Source organism: Medicago sativa, chromosome 5 (assembly GCF_051527215.1).
Source record: "Medicago sativa cultivar Bolivia chromosome 5, Bolivia_mono, whole genome shotgun sequence".
Classification (NCBI taxonomy): domain Eukaryota; kingdom Viridiplantae; phylum Streptophyta; class Magnoliopsida; order Fabales; family Fabaceae; genus Medicago; species Medicago sativa.
The window spans coordinates 15,483,637-15,497,329 of NC_140753.1; the positions used below are offsets into that span (position 1 = coordinate 15,483,637).

At 34.1% G+C, this 13,693-nt stretch overlaps 1 protein-coding gene across 1 annotated transcript; it reads left to right on the forward strand.

The window, feature by feature from the left end:
* The first annotated feature begins 8,096 nt into the window (after window positions 1–8,096).
* Window positions 8,097–11,627, forward strand: LOC146920447 (uncharacterized). The gene is made up of 8 exons (XM_085711142.1): window positions 8,097–8,543; window positions 8,636–8,863; window positions 8,971–9,230; window positions 9,600–9,857; window positions 9,945–10,187; window positions 10,472–10,658; window positions 10,749–10,874; window positions 10,966–11,627. Exons 1-8 carry the CDS (start codon window positions 8,112–8,114, stop codon window positions 11,500–11,502), a joined length of 2,271 nt encoding a protein of 756 aa, XP_085567268.1. The 5' UTR covers window positions 8,097–8,111; the 3' UTR covers window positions 11,503–11,627.
* The last annotated feature ends 2,066 nt before the right edge of the window (window positions 11,628–13,693 follow it).

Genomic DNA, 13,693 nt, shown 5'->3' on the forward strand with positions numbered 1-13,693 from the left:
TTCGACCACCAAGATTTTATTCCCCTAGGTCAAAAACCTTTTGATTCTCCCAATGTCTCTTTTCCTACATTTCCACATGTGCGATTTAAGTAACAATATCAATTGTTATGCATTAATTCAGTCATTTACTCCCTCCGTCTAAAAATAGTAGTTGTTTAAGGTTTGTACACAATTTTTAAGAAAATAATTAACTATGTTGTTTTTAATGGTAAAATTAGTATCATTAACTATGTAGTTAGCGTATTCTTCAAAAAAAAACTATGTAGTTAGTGTAGTAGTTAAGTTGATAAATAAGGGTATAACAGTGAAAAAATAATAACTGTTGCATTGATATTCTAAAATTACAATTATTTTTGAGACAAAAAAATGTTAAAGAGACAATTATTATTAGACAGAGAGTATAATTAAAGAATTGAATGAGTAATATCATTTCATTTTTGTGTGGTGGCATGGTAAGGTAAAGGTGACCAATACGCTTTTAGACCAATATATATCTTCTAGTCTTCCACCACTAATCTTCAAGTTGACATGCCGTAATGATTTTTGGGAGAAGCATGCGATTATGGCAGGGAAACTTATTATCGTGGACATTGACATTTACCAAAGCTAAGCATAGTTTTCTTTCCACATTCTTATTCCGAGCTAAGAGCATCTTCATTTAATATCATCACTATTTCTTCTATTTAAAGAGATAAAGATATTGTGAAGTTTGAAAAAAATTAACAGTAATAGGATCCACTTAATGATAGGATCCACAATCTACTTTTTTTTATATATCTCTTGCCAAAAAATATTTTCCATTTAATTTTAATCAAATGAAGAGATCCTCCTCTCTTTCTTCCATTTCAAACTAATCAAGTATATATGGAATGGATACCATGTAGGAATTCCAAAAAGGACCGGCCCACTTGTTGACCTAATGAAAATATTCCTCACTTTCTAATCTTCCACACCCAAAAAAATTAGTCAATCAAGCTAATATAAAAATAAAAAATAATATAGAATTCTGGTCTTTTTATTACGTTAATGCTTGTAAATTACGAATGGTGTTTTTCTATGATATTTTGATTTTAATTAAAATAATAGAGACTGGATGTTTGTGAATTTTAAATTATTACAAACCTAACAAACTATATATATATATATATATATATATATATATATATATATATATCTGTGTGTGTGTGTGAATTCTTATATTTTTTAATGACATCAACGATATAACATTGTGTCCTCGTGAACATAGCTCCTCAGTTGGTAGGGACATTGCATCAGGGGTCAGGGTTCATACCTCCTGCGATGATTAGGACTCTTGCACAACGGATGTGGTTGTCGCCTTTCAGGATTTCATGCTCCATGTCCTTACTAAGGCGGAGAGGGTTGGCTGGTCCCGGAGGACAAACTGTGGAGTTATGTGAAGCGGTACATCAAATGGTTTTACCGTGTATCACATCCTATGTTCTGCGAGCCTGCGCCCATTGCTCAGTACACAACTCATATCCCTCCTTACGAGGTGGTTATTGTTGAGCAGAAGTGGACCAGACAGGTTCCCGACCCACTCCAGAACATTGAGAACATCAGGCGTAGAGTGGATAATGTTATGTCGCATCTTGATGTGTTTACACATCCTGTCTTTGCCGACATTATGGAGGGCATCTGGTCGAAGTATAACATGATGCAGGAGGAGCCGATTCCATGACTTAACTCACACTGACTTACAACCTACGTGAGTTAATTCACGTTGGCGTGTAATGAGCGTGAGTTAAGTCACGTTGGATGTCAACGTGACTTAAGTCACGTGAGAGGTATTTTCGTCAGTTGTATGGGAGTGAACAATTTTCTAGTTGTACGGTACTATGTTTGTAGGCCCTATTAGGGGAAATTCCCAAATAGGCGGAATTGGCCAAGGCCCTCAATATATCTTTTAAGGGAAATTCCCAAATAATCCTAAGCCAATTCCCAAAAATTCAAAGTCAATTCCGGTTAAAGTCCACATACCACACAAAGACCAAATCCCACATTGGATGCATGACTTTGTTGAAAATGTGGTGGATGTAGTTGGTGATGGTCATTGTGGGTTTCGTGTAGTTGCGGGTCTACGTAACTTGAGTGTTGATGATCACCAAATGATTCGTTACCAGCTGTACAAAGAGCTAATCGGTGAAGGAAATGCTCGTTATCAGCGGATGATTAATGATGATAGATGATATAAAGAGGTCTTGGGTGCTCTAACCTTTTTCGGTATTGGTCCTGCACCGCCGGATAAATGGATGACCATGCCGAATATGGGTTTTCTCATTGCACATAAATACAACCATGTCGTTGTTCTACTCTCCACTTAGAAAGGGCGATCTGAAACTTTTTTCGTCTATGGGGTGAACCGCCACATACTGAGCGATTGATGTGTATGACACATGTCAATGACAACCATTTCATGATTATACATTTGAAGGATGGTTGTCCTATTCCTCTCACTTGCCTGCTATGGAGACAACATGCTCGTGATGATGCCTTAAGCTGGCCTGATAGATATATCAGTCGGATGGCTATAATGAACTATGTCGGGCGACAAGTGTTGAAGTCATAGGTGATGACCAAGATTTGTACATTATTGAAAATCTTGATCCAAAAAAAAAGGTTGTTGCTGGGAAGAAGGTTGAAGATGGTGAGAAGCTTGAAAACGAACATAGTTTTAATCTTGATTATATTGACATAGATCTTGAGGCGGTTTAGATTAAATGTATATCATCATTTTTTGAGGGAATGCATATCATTAAGTAATATGTGTAATGATATAAATTCAACTTTTTTTGGTATAATGATATATATATATATATATATATAATTATTTATTGGTACAATTTTATCATAATTGTCTTTTACTTTATTTTTTATCTTCAAAAAAGTGAATCCACAAAAACATGCAAAACTGTCAGTTCTGTCTAGTACTGTCTATACTGTGGCAGTTCGGATTATACAATCCGTACGGGTTCAGATTATATTTTCCGAAGGATATTTTCAGACTAAAATAGGGCACGCAAGTAACCAATAGGGTGGGAAAAGTAATAGTCATATATTATACATGCATAGTAATGTTTCTATAAAGTTAGAGAAAATTTGTTGTGTATCTATTGATATATGCTTTTAGAGGGGAGTGGTTATGGTGCATAAGCAAAACTTATGCACCATGCATAAGCCTAGACCGGATCCGGCCCACTAAACCAAGCCCAAGCGAAAATTGCTTGCTACACCACTGAAATTGCTTTCTTCACCTAAGAGCAAAACAAAACCAAATTGCAACGGAAACTTTTATAACATTCTCGCCTGTAACAACCTCATCGTCGCCTGTAACAGTTTCCGGCACCGGCGTTCACCAACTTCATCACCGTCGTCCTTTTCCACCGTCAAAATCACCGTCGTAGTTCACAATCATCATCACCGTCGTCGTTTTCTGCAGATTTCGTCATCATCGTTCACATTTCCAACTTTCTTCACCATAACCGCCACCGTAACCATCTTTCACGATAATCATCACCACCGCATTTCATCATCGTCAACATCACCTTCGTGCAAGCATTCTCAACTTCACGCAAGCATCTTCTTCATCATTACGGTTGTTTGAAACTGAACTTTAAAACTCAACAAAACTCAACAAAACTCATGAAAAATGAGGTTTAAACAGGTTTGAACTTATCATGTGCTTTGAAATTATTACAATTATGTAACTGCATCTGTGTAACCATTTCTGTTTAGTTGGAAAGTAACTGCATCTGTGTAACCCTAAATTGACATTCTAATTTTGAATTGGGGAAAATGAAGTCAAATTAATGGTTTCAGAGTGATTAAATGTGCTTATTATAGAATGTTTTGTTTAAAAATTATGCCAAAACCATTTGCCTGTGTAAATGGTTTCTGCGAGTTTCACTATGAAACCATTTTGCTGTGGAAATGGTTTCAAAGTGTTAAGTTGGTTCAATTATAGTGTTGTTGTTGTTTGTTTGTTCATGATGTAAATTGATCATGTAGATCTTGTTACTATTGGAAAATTGATCATGTAGATCTTGTTCATGATATAAGTTGGTTCAATTATAGTATTGTTGTTGTACTTTGTAAGCACTTGTGCTGAGCAAATGGTTTTGGTAAACTCTGAAAAATATGCTAAAACCATTGTGCTGAGCAAATGGTTTTGGTGAGTTGTACTCCAAAACCATTGGCTGTATTTAATGGTTTTATTTGATCATCCAGGTGGAAAAAACTACAGAGCAAGGTACATTGCCATCATTCAGTTTAGGACTTACACAAATGGAGGAGGAGGATGAAAAGAATATCAATGACTCATCATCTGCTGGTGATACAAATAAGGATCATAAAAAAAGAGAGGCTAAGGGCAAAAAGAAGAAGCATAAACCAAGAGAGGCTAAGGAGCATAAAAAAAAAGAGGCTAAGGGAAAATAAAATAAGGAGCACATAACCAGAAGTAACAAAAGGAAACAAGAGAGTGAAGAATGATTGGAGGATGAACAAAATAATGTCACTGGTTCATCATCCGGTGGTGATAAAAGTAAGGAGCATAAAACAAGAGAGGCTAAGGGCAAAGAAAAGAAGCATCACATAACCAGGAGTAAAAAAAGGAAACAAGAGAATGAAGAACAATTGGAGGATGAACAAGAGAGGCTAAGGGCAAAGAAAAAGGTCACTGGTTCATCATCTGGTGGTGATAAACATAAGGAGCAGAAAGAAGATGCTAGAAGTAAGGAAAAGAGGCATAAGAAAAGGAAACAACAAAATGATGGTGAAGATTCTGATGAAGGAAGTTTGAATGAGGAAAATGCAAAGCACAGACTGAGGCACAAGCTGAGTATTGTAACACCCCGTTTTCCCAACGTAAAAATTTCATAATTAAAAATCAGAGTAATTCTACTTTAAACGGAATGCTACACTTCTTAAAAATTCATAAACTGAATAAATAACAATTTATTCTTCAAAATCATTTAACATAAGTAATTCAAAACTTCGCAGCGGAATTAGTTCATTCAACATAAAAAGTCTTTGCCACGCAGGCCTCATCAGAAAATCTCATAAGTCTTAGTTCAATATTTATTCATAAAAGTTCATAAACAATACGTAAGGAATAGAAGTAAAGTCAAGTCTCATCCCGTTACGTATCAGAGCACCTAGACACACATGTGAGGAGGCCACTCACGACGCCTCTAATCTTGATTACCTGCAAGTTACCCATACGAAGAGCAACATTTCCAAGCAGAGGGGTGAGATTTCTCAAACAATAATATAAAGCATATAAATCATGTAAAGTACATTCAACAACTTAAACATCCTATAATTCATTAATCATATCTAGCAACTTAAACTTCCTTAACTAGTATCATTATTCTTCATACAATAGTCATATACTTCATATTATATCATCATATAAATATCATCACATATCTACAAATATTAGTCATAAGCATTATCATATATCCTTTTAATCATAGCATCTTAATCATAGACATAAACAACATCATATAACATCAAGTACTAATCATAACCATCTCATAACATTATATATCAACCATAAACATAATCACAAACAATCCATCTTAAATATAATCACGAGGAATCATCATACATCATCATTAGTAAACGTATAACATCTTATCATATTCACATATCAGCATATCATAAATCACATAGCATCTTATCATAACAACTTCATATTCAACCATCATAAACAAATCATAATCAACATCATCATCAATCCTAAACAACATCATCGTCAAACATGAACAACATCATCGTCAAACATCATCATCAAAATCAAACATCATCATCAAACATGAACAACATCATCGTCAAACATCATCATCATTAAATCATAATTAAATATAAGTTATGACGACTCTACAATGCAACAACAACTTCAACAACAACTTAGACAACTTCAACAACAACTTAGACAACTTCAAAAACAACTTAGACAACTTCAACATGCATGTGGTACCACCAGGGCATTAAGCCCCCTTCGCTAAGGTCATATTTGGACCTGTCGGGCATTAAGCCCCCATCGCTAAGGTCATAAAGAACCTGTCGGGCATTAAGCTCCCATCGCTAAGGCCATAAAGAACCTGTCGGGCATTAAGCCCCCATCTCTGACTATGCAACGACACAACTTTAATGCAACGACATAACTTTCGTACAACTTAGACAACTTCATGAACATCTATGACATCCTAACATCTTGACATCTTGACAATATAACATCTTAACAACTTGATGACTTCATAACGACTCGACGACTTAACAACTCTTATCATCTTAACGTCTTAACATCTTAGCATCTTGACAACATATGGATCACATAAATAATTCATGTCATATCATAATATAACAATATCAAATGATAATAAACAACATCTTAAAACATCATATTCATAAATCATAAACAACTTCATATAACATCGTATTTAAACATCAACAATAATTCACTATGTATCTTTGTAAAAACATAATAAATTATGCACAACATATTTTCATGTCAAACAAATGCTACTGGAAAGATATCACAAATATCAACAACTTTCATGTTTACAACAAAGATCAATTCAAAACAGAAACATATGAACAAAACGCAAAAACATGAAACAGAGAATGCTGTCACCGTACAATTTTGCTAAGACCTCCCTGTAGTATTTTCATCATAACTCAAAGAGCAAACATCATTTTCACGTCAAACCAAAGCCACTAGAAAGCTAACAAAATTATCTAAAACTTTCATGTTTACGCCTAAGACCAGTTCTGTACCGATCAATACCAGTTTTCATTTTAAATTCGGAAAAGTTGTGCTGAAAGTCCATAAAAATTCACTGTGACCTACGTGCAGTAATTTGACCATAACTCAAGTTCTATATATTGTTTTGACGTGAGACCAACGGCATTAGAAAGCTAACATCCATACCTACAACTTTCGTGTTTACACCTAAGACCAATTCCTCACCGATCAATACAGGTTTTAATATCAAAATTCGAGCAGAATGCAGATTTTCTCCAAGTTTCACCTAATCTCATGGTTCTAACCTCAAAACTACTTCCAATAATCATCCTATGGATTATCTAAGGTCTGTACACAATTTCTACATCAATTCAACAAGTTTTCATCATCTAATCATCAAAACTCTCTCAAAACCCTAATTCTCAAATTCTCACAAACTCTCCCCAACTTGTTAGATGTAATCTAATGATTTAACAACTTAATATTAATGCAAGATAGTCTCACCCTCACCTTAGATTAATTCCTGAATCAGCAGCAGCGTTCTTCTTTCCTAAGGTCTTCTCCTCTTCTCTTGACTTCTCTCTTCTCTTCTCTTCTTTCTTGTTCTCCTCTTTTCCAAAAAGCGGTTTAAGGTAAACTCTTTCTAACCTAAGCTTCTCTATTTATAATACTAAAATATTCTTCCCAAATCTATTTAGGCCCAACAACTTATTCTTCTTTCTATTCTAACCCCCAATTCCACTCACACTAATAATCCTCATAATCTTATTTATTTCTAAATTAAATATATCTCTCACAAATAACAAATATATTTCTACACCAAATAACAAATATATCTCTAACAAATAACAAATATATTTCTACATCAAATAACAAATATATCTCTAACAAATAACAAATATATTTCTACATCAAATAACAAATATATCTCTAACAAATAACAAATATATTATTCTAGTAAATACCAACATATAACATAACAAAATATCACCCATCAAAATAAATCGACTAAATCATACCAAATCTACTTACCCTAATAATTCTCATATTCTAATAAATAATAGAAATATGCCACGTAATAAAATACTAACACCTCTTATAAATAATTAAATCACATAAATAAATTCTAACTTAATAAAAATAATTAAATAAAAGGGAGGGCGTTACAAGTATACCTAAGGTATATGAAATTATGAATTCAATATATCGAAAGAGAAACAAAACAGAGATCACTGAGGTTTTGAATAAGTCTGGATTTGGTGGAATGTTGCATATCTGCAACTGGACAAGAATCCACACTTTCTTTGTGGATTGGGTTGTTAAAAACTTTGACAAAGATAACATGTGGATTGTATTAAGCAACAATGAGGTACTTCCATTGAAAGAGGAAGATGTACATAGGGTGTATGAGCTTCCAGTGGCAGGGAAGAAGATTAACGTGGATCTCTGTTCTGAGGAAGCAATAAAGAAATTAAGGAAAGAATTAGGTCTGACTGGAACTTATTCGGCTTCTGTGAGGGTGACAGAATTGGAGAGAATACTGAAGACACTTGAGAAACCAAATGCGTGGGTGAAAGGTGCAATCTGTTATATCATTCACAATATTTTGTGCCCCACTAATAGTAGCTTTGTATCTCTCCAATATGCACACATATTTGAAGATCCAGCTGGGGTATCATCTTATAACTGGTGTTCCCATGTTCTTGAATATATGAAAGAAGGCCTGCAAAATCCGGAAGTTGCAAATCCATTAGCGGACTTCCACTTCCTAATGGTGATCATATTATATATTATGTATATTTGTATTTTTTAAACAAATAAGTGTTAGATTTTTAAATTATGTATGTGCATGTTTTTATTGTGCAAATTAATTACATGGACAAAATGGGGAAGAGAAGTCCTTTTCTGACAGGACAATACAAGCGGCCATCACTTCGTGATTGGGATGTCATGGCGGCAAACCAAGAACTTCAGAAGGTCTATGACATTATGGGACTCGAGCATGGACTGACAGCCGGTGTAACCAGACTGCACAACACAATTGAAGGTCCCCTTGTATTGTGTTTTGATGCAGATACTTGCCCACTCTCTAAGGTGAGATATACATAAAAATGGTTTCACAATTAAAGCTAATCAGAACCATTGAAATAGACATATGTTTTTCAAAATACTAATAGTACATATACATAAAAATTTTGCAGGCACAGATGCATCTTAATCATTGTAGGTCTTGCATACAAATCTACACTACAACTGCTGAAACCTTGGAAAGAAGAATAGCTGAGGGAAATGTTGAAACTTCTGGGGAAAATGATGATGTTCCAAAAGATACAACCAACGACAGTCCAATTGAAGTTCAACCTGAACACGACGAGAATAACAGTTCAAGTCATGAAAAAAGTATGGAAGCACCTGATAGTGAAGAAAATAGAGGGGATGGAAGCACTGGAAGGGAAAAAAGGTACTGCATCTAATTTTAAGTCTTAACATGATTTAATGTTTGATATCTGCATAAGATTGACACATATAAGAAAATGTTTAATTCAGTGAAGAAAATCATGACAAAGATGTATCATATGAGATTGATGATGATGATGGAGAGAATGAGATTGATGCCAAAATCCTTGATGATTCAGTGAGTAAAGCATGCAATATTTCCGTTACACAGGAAACAATCTTGAGGTTTCCAGAGTTTTTTGATGTGGGAGAAGCTTCGAATGCAGGGTAAGAAATGAATATAAATGATGTGTTTCAATGGTTTTTAATTTGTGATATGTACAACTATATGAACTAACTAATGCTTTTCTATATATGATGTGTTTGTCAATAGTAAATTAGTTAAGACAAAATCTGAGACAAAATCTGAAGCAAGCAATGTGAATCAAGAAAGGGTGATGGAGGAGGAAAACCTGGAGAAGGACACGGAGCAGGAGAACCTGGAGAAAAACACATCAGTTAAGACAAAATCTGAAGCAAGCAATGTGAATCAAGAAAGGGTGATGGAGGAGGATAACCCAGAGAAGGACACGAAGCAGGAGAATGCAGAGGAGGATAAGAATTTGGAATTTTGTAATGACATTATTGTAAAGTAAGTATCGACCAATGTGACATTGCTTCATTAAATTCTGCAAAATATAAATTCTGCAAAGTAACAATTACATAATTTATTTGACAGGGCAACTCCGTTAAGGTCAGTGTTAGCAGATGAGGTAATTGACTTGGACAATGACAAAAGTGTGAAGGCAAGGAAAAGAAAGACCAAGCATGACATATCTGGAAAAGCCCCTGAGCGTAAAAGAAGAGCTGTAAAGAAATCGAAATACCTTGAAAGCCCTTATGATGAAGCTGTCTACGAGTCAAAATGCAATAAGATGCAAAAGGACATATCAACATTTGCATGGAGCAATTCACTTGATGAGTAAGGAAAACCATTTTAAATATTTATTGGCATATTATATGAATTAGTACTTTGTTAGCACTTTGGTAAACTCTGAAAACTATGCTAAAACCATTGTGCTGTGTAAATGGTTTTGGTTAGTTGTCCTCCAAAACCATTGACTGTATTTAATGGTTTTATTTGATCATCCAGGTGATAATGATGATGATGAGTCAAACTGTTAATGTTTATTTGGCTATACTAGAGTTTCTAATATCATATAATATCGTATTAGTACAAACGCTAAATGATTTATAATAATGTAGGGAGGAGTTTTTGTACTGCTCGGAAAACAGCGCTCATGCTTACGCTCTACAAAGAAGAGACTTGTGCACACTTAAAAAAGATGAATGGGTCAATTGCTTCGTTATAAATGCCTGGGTCAATTGCTTGAACTGGAATCAACAACCAGCTGACAAAATGACAAGACTGGTCACACCATTCATGAATTTTGTATGCATTACATTTCATGAATGTTAAAATTTTAAATACATAATGTTTAGTTCTTTTTGAAATTGATTTTGGCTCATTTTATATAAACAGGTTGACTTGGAAAGACCTGATGCCCTGAATATAACAGAAAAGGTTGCATTTGAACGATTCATCGAAAAGCTGAAAAAGTTCAAATACATGGATTGGAAAGCTATTGACCCTTCATGTCTAGAATATGTGAGACTACGTTCATTTTATTTTTGAAAGATTTCTACACATTAATTGTTTGAATTATATGATGTTGATTGTTTTTTTACTGATGAAATAGATAATGACACCAGCAATAATTGGAAATCCGGGTAGTCATTATGTATCCTTCGTAGTGAATCTCAAGAGCCAAAAGTTACAATTCCTGAACAGCTTGGCAGGAGATCCACTGCACATGAAGAATGGAGACCCAACTGTGTACAAACGAATGTTTGATGTATGGCTGAAGGAGGTGGAAGCATTCGTGAAAGAATTGTATAAGAAAAGCAACATCACAATGCCTTTCCAGTTTAGCAAATTTAAATGGGAAACACCAAAGGTGCCTATTCAAACTGATAAAGACAGTTGTGGAGTGTTTTGCATGAAGTTTCTTGCTGAATGGGAGGATGGCAATCCAGAAATGGAATCTTTCAAAGGTTGGACCAAACTGAAAAAGCGTGGGGAGAATGGAAAGGTTGCAAGAATTATGGATATGAGAATTGAAATCTGTTCAACAATATTAACTGACTCAAGCAATAGCAAAAGACAACATGTGGAGAAGGCAGCAACTTCAAACTACAAACAAGTGCTTGAAAAGCTAGCATCTCCGATTAAATAATGAATTAGTTTTAATGTTTTTTTTGGAGTTTTAATGTTTTTTAAGGAGTTTGTACACAGATGTTGATGAATTTATATATTTCTGTCAAGTTTATGGAGTTTTAAATGATGAGACTATTACTGAAACCATATGTCTGTTTTAATGGTTTTGATAGCTTTAATTGTGAAACCAAAATCATTGTCAAATGGTTTTAAATGATGGAATTATTACTGAAACAATAAGTTTGGTTTAATTATTTTTAGTGTTATAGTGCAAACTCATAACATAGAAAAGAATTACTTAATACGAATTAATCAATCAGTAACCACTTTTTTATTTATTAAGCTTCATCATCTCTCTTTTGTTTCTTCCATTGTAAAACAAATTTCTGCATTTGTCTAAGTAAAATTGTGGTTTAATGGTTTATAAAATTAAAGAATAATGAAAATTATTATTGAGAAACAATTTTAAATAATGACCTTTACTGAAACCAATAGTACGGTTTAATGGTTTTGAAAGTATTCTATGTGAAACCAATATAACTGCCTAATGGTTTTGTAACTGCCTAATTAGAGACACATAAATTTCCACGGCCCCACCAAGATAAATACGGGAAAAGGTATAATAACGGTTAGAATGGAAGAGTCAGAGTCATGGACAGTTGAAAAATGCAATTAATTTAAAAAAGAGGAGTTAACTATGGTTTTGTAGGGAAGTTGAAACTAAATGAAACTGCCTAGTATGGTTATTAAACTGCTTAGGATGGGAAGTTAAAACATAAGGATTAACATATTCTATATATAATGAGGTTGCTTTAGAGAATGTTTCAGAATTAGTACCATAATAAGGTCTTGTGTCACTTACATTTCCAAAACAAAAAATGTCAGACATCACTACTACAAATTCCGCTCCAGTTGCTGTAAACGGAGACATCGCAAGGGCAACAGATCTTGCAAATGAAGTAAGAGAAATCATCGTAAACAACACATTTGAAGCAATCTATTCCGATGCCAATATTAGAAACCAATTATCCCAACTTTTAAGCCAAATCCGTCCACTAAGACACCTCCTCAATCATGTTCATTCAGGATTAGTCTGGTCATGTCTTCAGTTGCAAAACATGTTCGCTGCAGGTTTACCAATCATTGAAACTGATACCCTAAATGCAAACATCGCAAAACAGGAACTTGCTGTGTTCGAACGACAATGGAAGGTGCTCAATGATGATTTTGTCGCTGCTGAAAAAGCAATGACAGAACTATCATTGCAAAAGCATGCCTCTGATACTCGAATCGAAGTATTGGAGAAGGCACTTGCAGAAGAAAAAGAAAAAGGGAAATTGATCGGGACAGAATTTGAGGCATCAAGGGTTCATCACTCGCAGCTGGCAGGGAGGATTATGGCTGGAACTGAATTACGCACAACGTTGCAGAATGCGGTTCAGCAATGGGAGCAGAAGTACAATCAACTTGTGGTATGGAGAGAGAAAGTGTTGGATTGCTGGACAAAAATCAGGGCGTTCTATGGATGAAGAAAAAAGTAATCTTAGTATTTATTAGTAATCATATTTATGTTTTCATAATATTTCTGTATAAGTATTTTTAATTTTGTTATGTTTGGATTTATAATGTTAGTATGGTTTGTAATGTTTGGAACTATAATATTAGTATGTTTTTCCAATAATGCCTACATTGTTTAAAAATGCCTTGTTTTATTATGACTTTAATTTATATCATCTGTTTCCTCTTTGCTCTCAACATGCCACATCATGAACAAATTCAAGGAATGAGTGGTTTCAATTTCGAAAACATAGTAATATTGTCACCGCGCATTACATCAGAATTGACATCATTTACTATTAATTTTATCACTTGAATAGATTGAAGCAAATTGCAAAACTCAGTAATTTATCCACTTAACTCAGAATTGAAAATCTTAACTAAACCATAATTATAGTTTAATGGTTTTGAAAGTGTACTATATGAAACCAAATTAACAGTCTAATGGTTTTGTACCAAAATATAATAATAAATACGTAAAAACCAAAAAATGTGAAAATGTATAGTTTCCAGAAGATAATATTCAAACCAATGCATAACAATCAAGAATTTGATATAAAATCTAGTACAAACTTATCACATATAACATAAGTGACCGCTTTTTTAGTTAAAGCCTCATCATCTTTCCTAACTTATAACATAAAAAACAATCA